The sequence below is a fragment of the Gadus macrocephalus genome, chromosome 2, assembly GCF_031168955.1.
Source record: "Gadus macrocephalus chromosome 2, ASM3116895v1".
NCBI lineage: Eukaryota > Metazoa > Chordata > Actinopteri > Gadiformes > Gadidae > Gadus > Gadus macrocephalus.
In genome coordinates, this window is record NC_082383.1 from 6,641,083 (window position 1) to 6,655,266 (window position 14,184).

The 14,184-nt window shown below is 43.5% G+C and overlaps 2 protein-coding genes and 1 long non-coding RNA gene across 6 annotated transcripts; 2 read left to right on the plus strand and 1 right to left on the minus strand.

Annotated features, from left to right (window-relative positions):
- Window positions 1-176: 176 nt before the first annotated feature.
- On the plus strand, window positions 177-4,163 carry cdc37 (cell division cycle 37 homolog (S. cerevisiae)). Its single transcript, XM_060037554.1, has 8 exons — window positions 177-580; window positions 766-1,047; window positions 1,292-1,397; window positions 1,497-1,612; window positions 1,742-1,864; window positions 2,241-2,423; window positions 2,531-2,602; window positions 3,729-4,163. The coding sequence occupies exons 1-8, from the start codon at window positions 473-475 to the stop codon at window positions 3,891-3,893; spliced, it is 1,155 nt and encodes a 384-aa protein (XP_059893537.1). The 5' UTR covers window positions 177-472; the 3' UTR covers window positions 3,894-4,163.
- Window positions 1,652-3,859, minus strand: LOC132446979 (uncharacterized). 2 transcript variants are annotated; one of them, XR_009522981.1, is made up of 4 exons: window positions 3,721-3,859; window positions 3,513-3,598; window positions 2,694-2,756; window positions 1,652-2,414 (listed from the first exon to the last, which is right to left on the minus strand). It is a non-coding gene; the product is annotated as an uncharacterized LOC132446979 (long non-coding RNA). The 2 variants fall into 2 exon arrangements; XR_009522978.1 differs by lacking the exon at window positions 2,694-2,756.
- Window positions 4,164-4,862: 699 nt separating the features above from the next.
- tyk2 (tyrosine kinase 2) lies at window positions 4,863-14,068 on the plus strand. 3 transcript variants are annotated; one of them, XM_060037532.1, is made up of 25 exons: window positions 4,863-5,190; window positions 5,491-5,698; window positions 5,798-5,918; window positions 6,013-6,145; window positions 6,241-6,404; window positions 6,490-6,868; window positions 6,994-7,173; window positions 7,409-7,566; window positions 7,836-7,953; window positions 8,059-8,242; window positions 8,492-8,595; window positions 8,736-8,903; window positions 9,085-9,169; window positions 9,376-9,503; window positions 9,711-9,846; window positions 10,253-10,404; window positions 11,026-11,170; window positions 11,322-11,413; window positions 11,486-11,678; window positions 12,034-12,152; window positions 12,704-12,876; window positions 12,966-13,083; window positions 13,317-13,427; window positions 13,531-13,711; window positions 13,744-14,068. In XM_060037532.1, exons 2-24 carry the CDS (start codon window positions 5,518-5,520, stop codon window positions 13,675-13,677), a joined length of 3,489 nt encoding a protein of 1,162 aa, XP_059893515.1. In that variant the 5' UTR covers window positions 4,863-5,190; window positions 5,491-5,517; the 3' UTR covers window positions 13,678-13,711; window positions 13,744-14,068. The 3 variants fall into 3 exon arrangements, with proteins under 3 accessions (XP_059893515.1, XP_059893497.1, XP_059893506.1); XM_060037514.1 differs by having other exon boundaries at window positions 4,864-5,190; window positions 12,031-12,152; XM_060037523.1 differs by having other exon boundaries at window positions 4,864-5,103; window positions 12,031-12,152.
- Window positions 14,069-14,184: the final 116 nt, after the last annotated feature.

Sequence of the window (14,184 nt, forward strand, 5' to 3'; positions counted from 1 at the left end):
GGCATGATTAACATGATAAATGTCATGTGATGACCAGCCTACTATTTGGAACTCCATTTATTGATATGTATACATATATGGACGCATATACTTGGTAGTATACTTCTGCACAAGTAATTACGCTATTACAAGCCGTATAGGTGGGGTGGATCCCATGGGTGGATCAAATCCAACCAGGACTCGCCCTTCCCTCGCCGTGCGTCAGGGATGTGACGTGCTGACGTCAAAGCGGAAATCTGCAGCGATTCTTTCTAGAATTTTACAGGAGCTGTGGCGTTAGCCGGAGGAAACCTTTAGCTGAGAGCAGTCCACAAAAAAATAAGCCAAGCAAACATTAGAATCGGCCGAAATAATCTTTGGGGCCAGGCGTTATTCAACCAGTCTGGCAATATTAATGTGGTCCAGTTTTTAACGGCCACAGTTCTGAAATAACTTTTACCTACTGCTATCAACGTTAGCACTCGCTAGCATAATGTCTAGAATAGACTACAGCGTGTGGGACCACATCGAGGTCTCTGATGATGAAGACGATACACATCCCAACATCGACACACCCAGTCTATTCAGATGGCGACACCAGGTACACTATAACGATGCTTCGTTTTCCTTGATATTCAAACATAGGTGCCCGATTCATGGTATATTACCTAACGTTAGCACACTTGGTCGGTAAGCAGTTGCAGGTATTTGCTAGCAGCAGCAACGAAGTTCTGTCGCAGGGATGATATCTTCATGTGCAAATGACAATTCTTTTTCTTCTATTAGGCACGCGTTGATCGCATGGATGAATATCAGAAAAAAGGAGAAGACATGGAGAAGGCGCTTAATGAAAGCAGACGTAAACTGTCAGACGCGCAGAAGAAAACAAGGGAGCTCGCTAGCTCGGCAACCGATGATGCAAAGGCGGAGCTGACCAAGGCACAGGCAGAGGAAAAGAAGCTTAAAAAAGAAGAACGGGAACTGGAGAAGAAATTTGACGATCATCAACGGGAGGAGAAGAAGATGCCATGGAATGTGGATACACTCAGTAAAGAGGGTTTCAGCAAGGTGGGACCTCTGCGTTGATTTGTGAACACATTACATTGGTACTTTTTATGGCCAAATTTTGTCTCAAATATTTATCATTGTGATCCGCAAAATGCCGCTACCTCTCAAAGAATCTCAATGACCATGCCGCTAGTAGGCGAATGGTTTGCATTGTTTGTCAGTGTGGTAGGAGGGTAGATGTCCAAGACATGCAGGCATCAGGATCATATTTGCTGATGTAAATTATCTGTTATCTATTCCATAGAGTGTTGTCAACGCCAAACCCGATCCAAGTGAGGAGACAGAGGAAGAGAAAGAACACAAACATAAAACCTTTGTCGAGAAGTACGAGAAGGAGATCAAACATTTTGGTAAGCAATTTTTGTGTTAATTCCTTCGGTCCAGCAATTAATAGCACAGGGTTCATAATGTTGCATAGCAAGAGTCCTCATTGCATTTTCTTCCTGCAGGAATGATGCACCGGTGGGACGACAGCCAGAAATACCTCTCGGACCGTTCTCATCTAGTATGTGAGGAGACCGCCAACTACCTGGTTATCATGTGCATTGACCTTGAGGTGGAGGAGGTAAATCTGCAAATTGCCATTAACTGCATTCAATAGAGCTGGGGTTCTAGTCTCATGACTGTTTTTTTTTTTTTTTTTTTTTCCTTCACAAATGTGTGTAACGGCTGACCACTTGTATTTTCTTCAAAGAAACATGCGCTGATGGAGCAGGTGGCTCATCAGACCATTGTAATGCAATTCATTCTGGAGCTGGCCAAAAGCCTCAAGGTGGACCCACGCGGTTGTTTTCGCCAGTTCTTCGCTAAGATCAAGGTAACGTTGCTTTGGTTAATAATACAGCATGTGGCTTGGTACCGTCACATCAAATCCTTTGCATGGTCCTTCATCACAGACTTAAAGGGCTTTAAAGGACATATTGTATGGCCTGTAAAGCCCCCCAACCCTAGCTCCCAAAACAGCAAGGACAACCCATTTTTTTTTTTCAAAGTGGGGATCCCTCATTCTGGAGGTGGTTAGGGGTGCAATGGTTGCCTTAATAGACTTAGGGTAGCATTTCAAGGGAACATTTGAAGTAAAATGTATTAATTTCCATGTTTCACACGAAAGTTGTTGCAGCAAACCACCAACACACCTCAAGATATAAACAATAGATTGTTTATATCTTGAGGTGTTGACTGTTTATATCCAGACCGCCGACCAGCAGTACCAGGATGCCTTCAACGACGAGCTGGAGTCCTTCAAGGGCCGGGTGCGTGGCCGGGCCAAGATCCGCATAGAGAAGGCCATGAAGGAATACGAGGAGGAAGAGCGGCAGAAGCGCATCGGCCCCGGGGGCCTGGATCCAGTAGAGGTGTACGAGTCACTGCCGGAAGTAGGTTTTCACATCATTACACCATTGTATCCTTTGTTTAGTTCTGTATTTTTTATTATTCTGACGAAATTTGGTCTGTTCATTTTTCTTTCTTTTTTTTTTTACAGGAAATGCAGAAGTGCTTTGATGACAAGAACATTGAGATGTTGCAAGAGGTTATCAGCAAAATGGACCCTACGGTAGGTTAAGAAGCTATGGGATTTATAGTGTAGTGGCTTGGGTGTTTGCCCTCCAGCTGAGAGGTTCAGAGTGTGATCGTCTGCTGTCTACCTGTATGCGTTCTTTAGCAGGATGCCTTATTCCGTCAGTTCCTTAATGGAAGTGAGGTCTCTGCTGAATGATGAAATAGTGTGTGGTAAAATGGATGAGCTGGTAAATAGAACCTATTTCAGTCAACGTCATGATTAAAAATTAAAAAGCAACCAATAGTAGGCTACACCAACTAATATATCCATACTATATCATCTTGCTGTGTTGTTGAGGGCCAGAAAATTAAAGGCTGTTTTAGGTATGGAGTTGTGACTACAGTCAAGTCCACCTATTCAGAAATGGGGGAACTAGGAGGAACAGGTGATTGGTATTGTAACTCACTCAGTGGATTAGTTGAGAGAATATGACCTTAAGCAAGATTTTTTGATGGTCATAATTAAGACAGAAAAATAGGCTTTTAGCCTAATAAGGTATAATCTAGGCTAATATTATGCAGTAATCAATATAATACATCCATGAAATCAAAACCTAACTGGTCTGGGGAGACTGAGAGCTTGGCCCTGTCTGCGCACAGTTTTCACATTTGTTAAGGTGAAGAAAATCAATGACGAAAATGTAGAAGTATGGAACTGCAGATTTTGACTGTAATCTTGCAGTTCGCAAATAGATCTTAGCTCTCTAAGCTAATTCGCTAAGAGTGTTACTAGATCAATCACCTGTTCCTCCTAGTTCCCCAATATCTGATTAGTTGATTAACATCTCTGATTATTATAATGAAAAACATTAGTCACCTATCCAAACTTTATCATGCTGGCACTCAACAACACAGAAGACATAGTTGGTGTAGCCTTCTAATGTTACAATTTCCTCCAGGTGTACCTTTTGTTTTGTCTCCACCTAATGCAGTGATGTAATCATGACGTGAATGCAAAAACAGTCCATACTGGGCAGATGCTGGTGGAAGCCTGATGGACAAATCCATCATTAAATGCTGCAAAAATACACCCATTTGTGATGTTGATTCTCGCACATCGAAAACACGTTATCTTAAAAACGATTTGTTAGTGAAAATAGAATTGAACTTTACCCTTTTAGGAGGCGAAGGTCCATATGAAGGCGTGTATAGAGTCAGGCCTCTGGGTGCCCAACTCCAGGACAGACGACGCTGAGGACAAAGAGGAGGGCAAAGAGGAGGACGGAACGTACGAGGAGCTGAAGTCGGAGGTGGAAAAAGAGAAGGTGGACGAGAAGAAGGAATGACAGACCAACAACGCTTTTACGAATTGACTGCTGTTTATGCAATTGTATTGACCTACTGCACCGCTACTTCCAACTATATGTATGACTAGTTTGTTGCCAGAGTATTCGTACAGCTGTGTAACTTCTCAAAAGATATTAAGCTCTGATTTTAAGGATTAGTCTTAGCATCCCAAAACACATTGTTGTGTATTACCTGCTTGGAATCAGAATGTCGCCAACTCTGCTTCTTAAACCTTTTTTGTTTTGACACCATTAAATATGTATTCTGTATGTTTCTCCTTGCATCCTTTCCTGTGCACCTCATGCCGCCTTTTTTGCCTGTTTCCAAATGACGCTCTACCACTTTATATTGCCTTTAGTACAACTTTTTGCATCTGTTTGAATCATACCCACGTGAAAAATCTGTCTGTCAGGTAAACTACATGTCCTTCTATGCAGAATATCGTGAAGTTAAAATAATCAACTGATCGTTTCTAAAGTCATTAGTGCGTCCCCAGATGAACATTTGCCCGTGTGGGCACAAGTGTGGGGTGTCAAATTATTGTTGCCTATACTTGGGTTATATATAAAAGAAGAATCGGTTAACTCCATCCACTTTATTTCCAGAGCTCCCAACACAGTCAAAACAGCGACCCACACGCAGACACTTCCGTTCTCCTCCTTCAGAATAAGAGTCCCTAACAGGAACTGGGTTACATATGCATTCATCAGTGCTTTTAGACGTGCATTCATCAGTGCTTTTAGACGTGTTCAGTGCTTTTTAGACTAAACACGTCTGAACACGTTTAGACGCGCACAAACAAATGGCTTTGTTTGTGAGAAAGAACTGGCTGCGTTCAATGAAATCAAAACCAAAACGGATTGAGCGTTCGTTTGATGTCCATGATTGAGCCCCTTTTATAAACAACCCTTCCGGGTTTTGTCCGTTGGCTTGTGTCGATACGTCACCTGTAAGCGCAGGAGTCGATCTGGCAGCCGAGTCAATCTGGTACCCACGCTGGCGGTCAGGGACGCTAGGCAGCGCTTCTACGTCAACAGGAAGTCGCTGCGAATCTTGGAGTCGAAAGGGGAGTGGCTCTGGGACGGTCTCTGGTTACTTGCGAGTCTGGCATGTATTTCTTCGGAAAGGCAGATCCGAGCCTGGGATTCATTATCAGGAGACGTCACTCGTTCCTGTTGAACTATTGAGTCATTTTTACACCGAATTGAGGTTAGTCAAACCCACTAACAGATACTTCTGTTTCTGTGGATTTGAGCGCTGTATTTCTTTTCCATGTGCTGGTCGATTGCCATATAGGTGGGTTTCTTTTATTGATTTGTTATTTTAGGCGATAACGTGGTGGTTTTCCGTATGTATCGTATGGTTGTTTTACGATATGCTGTTCACCGATAGGTAAACAAAACGCGCTATAACCCGGAAGGCCTAGGCTATGTGAAGAGATTCGCTATTAACAGACTGTTTGTTTCGCTCAATGGCTTTAACAGGTGTCCACACTTCTCTTTTCTAAGACTATTCGTTTTATGTACTTGGGTACTTGCTTATTTTATCCCGAGCACTATCATCTCACGACATACTGTGTGTTATTGCTTCCTAAAGGCCACAGCGATTCGGGCTGTCCCAACCATGTTTGGAAATAGATACAATTTCAGACGGATGAACTCGACTTCCAGACGGTGTGAGCCACCAAAGAGTCTGGGTATCCACATTTATCTCTTATGGACCAAGGAAGGGGATCGCTACCATTCTCACTCAGCGGGAGATGTCACGGCAGAGGAGCTATGCATGTCTGTTGCAGAAGCTGTTGGTACGTCTTTTGCTGTTGCGCTAGTGGCCCATCATAATAGTTTAAGTGGATTTATCTTGTTGAAAGACCTTGTATGTGACCTAAATGTTTCCAATATAGGCATCACCCCTCTGTGTTCCGTGTTGTTTGCTCTGTACGATCCTCTTGCCTGTTGCTGGTACAGTCCCAATCACGTTTTTACTCCAGATAAGACATCCCTTGTACTTCACTATCGTATGAGGTAAGTCGATTTCTTTTAATGCTTCCTATCCCATCTACTACTAAGTATTACATGGAATGAAAGACAATTATTTATTCCTATCCCGTAAATTCAGGTTTTACTTTCGGAATTGGCACGGGCTAAATGATAAGGAGACGACGGTCTCACGGTATGCACCGCGCTCGGGATCCGAGCAGGGGCCTTCTCCTCTGCTTGAGCAGACGGCTTTGGAGTACCTATTTTCACAGGTTTGTTTGTGTACCGTTTATGTGTGTTTGCGCGCTTCCGCATATTGTTTATTATCATGTAAATTTATCTTTTTGATTAACGATTATCTCTTTAGGCCAAATATGATTTTGTGAATGATGTGGTGCCGATGGAGGAAGCGGAGACAGATGAACAGCTCAATCAACTGCAAAATGAGAGCCTGGGCATGGCGGTGCTTCATCTCTCCCATGAAGCGGCCCGTAGAGAGTGTAGCATAACAGAAGTCTCCGACAAAATCAGGTAACGGGGGGGGTTTGGACAGATGAGGGCTGTCGGTATGTTGCATCTTATCAAAGCACACACTGATATTCTTCCCTTCCTTCAGCTTTCTGGACTGCATCCCAAAATCCTTCTCTCAACACATCGGTCGGAACAACTTCTTGACCAGGCTGAGGATCAATCGGGTGTTTGCAAACTTTGTGAGGAACTTCCAGCGGCAGACTGCGGACACTGGGAGGTTGGGATTCCAGGACGTCATGTACAAGTACATCTACACACTCGAGCACCTTGCCCCGAACTTCGCTACCGAGACCTTCTCTGTGTCCCACATGACAACAAAGAGGGACGGCTATGGCGGCGGATCTAATAGCCACTCTTTTTACGCCTATGGGAACTCGACAAGCAACATTGACGCCCTGCTTGCGCACGAAGTGTTGGTTTCCGGCACCAAGGGAATACTGTGGAGGAAATCGCTTGGGCAAAAGGTAAGTGTCCCCAGGTGACGATGGCAAATCGTTGCGCAATTTGTCATCGCATGTTGTTTGGTTTTTCTCTAGGTAGGAAGGGATAGTCTCTCCACCTTCTCTCACTCTCCTCACCCACCCACCAGGCTCGAGAGAACAGTTACTTCAGGAAGGATTACATAAAGAAGAAAGCAAAACAGCAGAATAGCCAGCCGAACGACAACAGAGCCAAGGAATGGCAACACTTCTGCGACTTCCCAGAGATATCCCACATCACCATCAGTGGCGAGGCGGTGTGCATTAGCACTCAGGATAACCACTCCATGGTGAGATGACTTGCATCTCTGGCTTCATGTTAAAACCTGTTATGCATTTATTACACAAACTGTTTGTGTTGCTTGATTTCTGAGCCATTAGGGTTAAACGATAAACCACTTCTATGCACACTTTGGGATATTGAATTGTGCAGGATTGTTTGTCGTCTGCAGATTAGTGCACACTTAACAGGAGGAAAGGGATTGTGATCTTTGCCTGTTTGTCTGTGTGTCTGCGCAAATCTAGGAAGTTCACATGAATTCCACCCTGGAGGCTCGTTCCTTCATCTCCCTCCTCGACGGGTACTTCCGCCTGACTGCAGATGCGCACCACTACCTCTGTCATGAGGTGGCTCCACCAAGGGTGGTTATGAGTGCAGCAAATGGGCTGCATGGACCAATGCAGTGAGTCTATTACTCTTTCGTTATTAGGGCTGGGTATTGGGCACCCAAGTCGATTTTATTCAGATTGACAAGGATTTAATCTGGCATGGGATTCGATTCCCATTCGTTTCGAAATCAATTGCGGATATGTCAGCGACGATACCAAACTGATTTAGATACGAAGAGCATCCCCACATACCTGGTAGATGTCTCTCTTGCGTCTTTAGACTTCAATCGTGTTTAAAGAGACACACTGATACATCGTCAACTGTACATCGTCTAATTTTCAGGGAGGAGTTTGCAATGTTGAGACTCAAGAAGGAGGCGATAGAGGATGGAGTGTTTCTTCTTCGTTGGAGTGCACTCGACTACCACCGCATCTTACTGGCTGTGATGAACTCGAGGGCGGTAAGGTTAAACCCAAGCACAGAACACTCTTCTTCTGGATACCATGCATACAGAAGGTTCGATTTTCTTTTTTCTTTTTTAATGAATGCCTGAAACCCATTTTAGGATGGTTCGACTTCAGTCCACAAGCAGTTCAGAATCCTGCAGCGGGGCTCAAAGTACTCCCTGGAGAGCTGGGACCAGGAGTTCTCCAGTGTGAAGGAGCTCATCGAAGGCCTCAGGAGCTTGGTGCTACGATCTGGTGCCGACAGCTTTACTCTCAAGAAATGCTGTTTACCCAGGACTGCAGGTTGAACACCGAGAATTATGCTCTTCTTTGTAACATTACTGGATCATGTTTTGCCCCTTCTCTACAGCTTCAAATACAACTATTCAGAAGTTGATCAAATAAATATGGCATATTTGGCCGACTTGCCATTGGTATGGAACATGAACTAAACTGAATGCTGTCTTTGGATCTTTTGCGTTTGTAGTTTGCTGCTACCCTGGTTTGTGTTTGTTTGACTCATGCAAATGTCTCCGTCTTTATCTGATGCAGAGCTATCCAACCTGCTGGTGGTGAGAGACAAATCCATCCATCCCTCTTCTTCGGATGTACCCCATATGCGCTTTCATCAAATTAAAGTGAAAGACATTGTACAGGTGATCACACACACACACACACACACACACACACACACACACACACACACACACACACACACACACACACACACACACACACACACACACACACACACACACACACACACACATTAATTGTATTTCATGTCCCTGAGTAGGAGCAGCACATGGGTCCTGGGACGTGGACAAACATCTTCTCCGGTCGTTTTCTGGTTACTGGTGAAGGAAATGACGAGGATGAAGAGTACAACAACAACCTGAACGACCCCAAGGGGAACAGAGTGGTCCTGAAGATTCTCGACCAAAGCCATAAGGAGATGTCTTTTGTAAGGAATTGTTGAAAACACAACTAACGATTATCCATTCCAAAGTTAACAACTGATTGTATGGACTAAATATAATGTGACCTTTTTAAGAAGGGTGTGGGTGTGTGTATGGGGGGTATTGTGTGTTCAGTATACACATTGCTTTTTCCCTAACCTTTTCCTACTTCTTTCTTGTCTCCAGGCATTCTTTGACACAGCCAGTCTGATGAGCCAGGTGTCCCATAATCACCTGGTGTTTGTGCATGGCGTGTGTGTGGGAACTGAAAGTAAGATGAACATCCCCATACACTAACCTTTGTGGCTTCCCTCTTTATTGGTTCACGATTACAATTCTTTGATTGCTGGATTTGCTTTTATTGACTTGTAAACTTCCTCAAAATGAACCCCTGAACACAACAGCACATTCAAACCAATTTAATTCAATGATAAGTTTTGGTTGTTTATTGGCCTCACTTTGGATTTCTTTTCAAAGTCATAATGGTCGAAGAGTTTGTGGAGTTTGGGCCCTTGGATGTTTTTCTGCGGAAGGAAAGAGCCTCTGTGTCGCCTCAGTGGAAATTCATTGCTGCAATACAGCTTGCCAGTGCCCTCAGTTATCTTGTGAGTTTATCCAATTGAAAATTGGATGCACTTGTATATCACCGAAAGTACCATGTCTTTAAGCTAGTATCTCTATCTCCAGATATTCAGAATTTTACACAAATACAAAGATTTTACAACATACATTCTCATGATGCTCTGAAATTCATTAATTACGTTTAAAAAAACAGTTGGGCTTGAGTTGACCTGTTGATTCAATTATTTCAGGAGAGTAAGAAGCTGGTTCATGGCAACGTCTGTGCCAAGAACATCCTTGTGGCCCGGCGTGGTCTGGAGCACCAAACTACTCCGTTTGTCAAACTGAGCGACCCAGGCATCGCCTTAAATGTCCTCTCCCGGGAAGGTAGGCCTCAAATGCAAGCGACAAAGTAAATTGCATTTCATGCACAGGAAACGGCATGCAGATCACATCTCCCCTGTTCACTTCCTAAGACACAGCGGCAACAATGACACTGTTAAAAATGTTTGTTTGACTTGGACAATGAAATCTTGTTCAGAGCTTGCTAAATTGTTGTTACTCGCTCTTCACATAAAGCAGGCAAAATTTGCATTCATAACATTGGTTCTAAACTCAAGTCTTGACAGTACCATTAACATGCAGACAGGAAAGCAAGGGAAACCGAGTGGATAAAGAAAAGTGTCAAGTGCTTTTCACGCAAAGAAATAATTCAAGTCGGTTCCCAAAAGGAAGTCAAATCGCACAGATTTCATCTGAGTCCGCGTGGCACTTTAATAACACTCCTCCCCAGAACGTCTGGAACGTATCCCGTGGATCGCCCCGGAGTGCGTTCAGAGTGGAGCGCCCATCGGGAACACGGCCGACCAGTGGAGCTTCGGTGTCACGCTGCTGGAGATCTGCAACAATGGAGACGTGCCCATGAGTGGCTTCACATACCTGGAGGTGAGGCTTACCACCATAAACCAGCACAACATCGACCGGTCCTTCTGAGCCTCATCTAAGGCCAAAGCCAACAGCCCTATCATGATATGCAAACAACGTTCTTTGCTTTTTCATTTTCATGTCCGGGATAGACTTGAGTCCTTTACAAACCAAGCGACAAATTCAGCCCCGCTATATTTGTGCTCGGTGTGCTAAGCTCTGTAAAATCGGATTATTTTCTTCTAAAATACAATACAAGTCAGGGTTATGTCGGGCGAAGCGAAATAGTTGTGCCGTCCTCGAAAGGAGCTTTAGGCAACATTCGGCAACAATACAGTTACATAATGGATGTTCTGTTATGTTATGTTCGGCCACATTCAAAAAAACTAACTGGACCTGGACAACCCGAAACCCAATGTTATACCACAATAAATGTGGCAACCAGACAATTTTTTTTTTTATATAGTATTGCAATATTCATAGATTTGCAGAATCAAAATACATATCGTCTCTGCACCCAAAATTCGTTGAGGAACTTGTGCCCGATTCCCTTCCCCAACAAGTACAAATTGAAATTCCCGCTCTGCGTGCTTTGGGCTTCATGCCTGACGCGTCTCCGAACTCCTTGTCCCCTCTGAACAGAAAGAGCAATTCTACCAGCAGAAGGGGCGCTTGGTCGAGCCGCAGTCCCCGGAACTGGCCAGCTTCATCAGCATGTGTCTGACCTACGAGCCTGTCGAAAGGCCCTCTTTCCGCACGGTGCTCAGGGAGCTCTCCAATAGCCCAAGTACGATGCTCTGGGTTATAATTGCACTGAGTTAATAGTTTGCTTTCTCCGATTTTCTGGTCCAAAACATGTGCATGCATAATAAACGAGCAATAAAATATATTGGTATCTGGCACAGATCCTAATACAATGTATTTGTGTATGCGCACAGATCTAGATTTCGCCCCCAGTGGCCCTTTCACCATCTTGGACCAAAGCGTTTTCCACAAGCGCTACCTAAGGAAGATGCGGGATTTAGGAGAGGTAATTTTTGTTATGTTCTTCTTGTATCAGAAAAAGCCTAGTCATCCCATCTGACCCGTGACCTGTCCACAGGGTCACTTTGGAAAGGTCACACTGTGCATGTACGACCCCAACAATGACGGCACTGGAGAACATGTGGCGGTGAAGGCATTGAAGCACGATGGAGGCGGAAATCAGCATGAATGCTGGTTGAAGGAGATCGACATCCTGAAGTCCCTCTACCACGCCAACATCGTGAAGTACAAAGGATGTTGTACTGAGCTTGGTGAGTACGTTACATTACATCTATTTAGCTTATACTTTGGTCTGATACTTAAGTGCAAGAGTCACGCTGAGTATTTTACATTAATCAAATAAGCCAACAGTTTTAAGTGCTACAATATAGAAACAAGAGAAGGATATGTTTTTTAATTGAAAATATACTGCCTATTTACTCCCATATAACCTCTACCAAAACTATTACAATGATGGCATTGTCTGGGCATTTCTGGTCCGCTACAATGGATTCATTAAAAAAGACATGCATATAATGCTTGAAAGATGAACAATTAATCAAATAAACCATATAGCCGTTTTTATTTTTAGTGTGTTATTAATATAATTGTCTGGTTGATTAGCAGGTGGGAAGGTTGTGCAGCTGATCATGGAGTTTCTGCCACTGGGGAGTCTGAAAGAATACATCATTGGGTGTAAGATAGGCGTGCCACAGTGTCTCCTTTTCGCAGGGCAGATCTGCCAGGTAAGCAAAGTCTGGGTTTTAGGCTCATATCCACTAGGAGACAGACCACCTGATAATGAGTCTGCCGACTCAGGGGCGGTGGGAGCTGAAGTCAGCTCTGATGTAGTGTGGGGGGGCTCAAGACATGCGACTATGTCGTCCGCTGTATAGTCAGGAGAACAGTGTTATTATTTTGAAACTGAGGCTGAAATTTGGGATTACGCTGACAGAAGCCCATGGGCAGAAACTAACGGCCCCTTCCTCGTAACGGCGGAGTCGGATATCGGGATTAAAATGTTGACAAACAGACGTAAACCAATGAAGGATTTTCTTCATTGTCCTTTTTAAATGGATCAAGCTGCTGCTTTACTATTTACTACCAGAGCATACAAGTCCTTTTAGTCTAACTGGCATAAACCCAGGCTTTAAACGGGGCTCGAAATGTTAAATTCAATAGAAATTTCAGTAGAAGTCCTCCAGCCATTTGGCTAGAGAATGGGGCGGGGGGGGGGGCATCAATAATCAGTGATTCTTTAAAAAAAATGCCAAGCACAATTGTATTTCTATCAAAGGGGATGGAATACCTGCAGTCAAAACGCTACATCCACCGGGATCTGGCGGCTCGCAATGTTCTGGTGGAAAACGACAACTTGGTGAAGATCGGAGACTTCGGCCTTACCAAGCATATCCCAGAGGAAAAGGAGTACTACCGCGTCCGGGATGACGGAGAAAGCCCTGTCTTTTGGTTTGTCGATGCACCATTGACGCTAAGCATTTTCCTGGTTCCTAGCTCCTGAATGTACGCCGCCTTTTTAACCGCACGTGTTCACACAGGTACGCCGTCGAGTGTCTCAGGGAGAGCAAGTTCTCCTTCTCCTCGGACGTCTGGTCATTCGGCGTGACGCTGTACGAGATCCTCACCCGCTGCGATCCCGCCATGAACCCACCGAAGGTACTTCAGATACTTCAGAATATTAATGATAGATATATTTTTAAAAACCCCATAGATAAAGGTTTAAATTTATATTCTGCTCACCAACAAGGACTTGTTGACCAGTCTTCGTTGACTTGATTTTTGTTTTTTCTGCTTTCCCTGAGGTTTTAATTAAATTAAAAATTTGCAGCGTTGTTACTCTTGAAATAGGATAACTTCATAATGTTATCTTTTGTTTGTGTTATCTGTAGAAACTGACTGAGATGCTCGGGAATGCGCACGGTCAGATGGTGGTGACGGCGTTGATCTCATTACTCGAGAGGCGGAAGACTTTGCCTTGTCCCAAAGATTGTCCCCACGAGGTAACGCTTTATGTTATGAGAACAATACAACTTATTATATTACAAGCAATTAGTCTGGACATTTAAATCTTTATACTTTTTTGTCCCTGTCCCTCTCTCGAAGGTGTACATGTTGATGAAGCAATGCTGGAACGTGGACGCTGGTCAACGGCCATCTTTCAAATCACTCATTGAAAGTATTGCAACCATTCGCCAAAGTTACGAAGGACAACCCAATGGGAATGTTTCCTTGCGCCATATTCACTCTTGAGTCTTCAGTCGTCATTCACACAGGATCATTTTGGGATTGGATTTTGGGTGGGTGGGTTTTAGGTGATATTTACAGGCAGGGGTTTTCTTTACTCTTTAGCGCCCCCTGGCTGCTCTTGCCTTCCCAGATACACAAAAGGATTGTGTATGCAAGCACTTCGTCATCTATACATTTTAGTGAATAACCCATTTATTGACCAAATATATCATGTAGATTGATAATTCTGTTTTTTAACGACGGAGCAATCTGATCAAATAAGTAAAAACGTACTATGAAATTATAATGGCATTTAAAAATATATAATATATATATATTTTACAATGTAATGTTTGTTTGTTGGTTTTATGTTTCTTTTTTATGTAATGCTACGTCATTAAAAAAATTAACTCCTTTTGCTCCTTTTAACTTTTTTTTGTTATTATATGGCTTTTAACAAATGCTGAACCATATTTGGATAGATGTATATCAATGTGTATGACAAATTTGATTTTGCCTACGAGTTAAGTA

What these genes read in the sequence shown, in the direction of transcription:
- cdc37 (XM_060037554.1), top strand. Translation starts at nt 473, where the DNA reads ATGTCTAGAATAGACTACAGCGTGTGGGACCACATCGAGGTCTCTGAT. An exon ending in AGTTCTTCGCTAAGATCAAG is followed by an intron (nt 1,865 to 2,240) that starts GTAACGTTGCTT and finishes GTTTATATCCAG; the next exon opens with ACCGCCGACCAGCAGTACCA. An exon ending in TCAGCAAAATGGACCCTACG is followed by an intron (nt 2,603 to 3,728) that starts GTAGGTTAAGAA and finishes TTACCCTTTTAG; the next exon opens with GAGGCGAAGGTCCATATGAA.
- tyk2 (XM_060037514.1), top strand. Translation starts at nt 5,518, where the DNA reads ATGTTTGGAAATAGATACAATTTCAGACGGATGAACTCGACTTCCAGA. An exon ending in GGGCTGCATGGACCAATGCA is followed by an intron (nt 7,567 to 7,835) that starts GTGAGTCTATTA and finishes TCTAATTTTCAG; the next exon opens with GGAGGAGTTTGCAATGTTGA. An exon ending in GTGGCTTCACATACCTGGAG is followed by an intron (nt 10,405 to 11,025) that starts GTGAGGCTTACC and finishes CCCTCTGAACAG; the next exon opens with AAAGAGCAATTCTACCAGCA.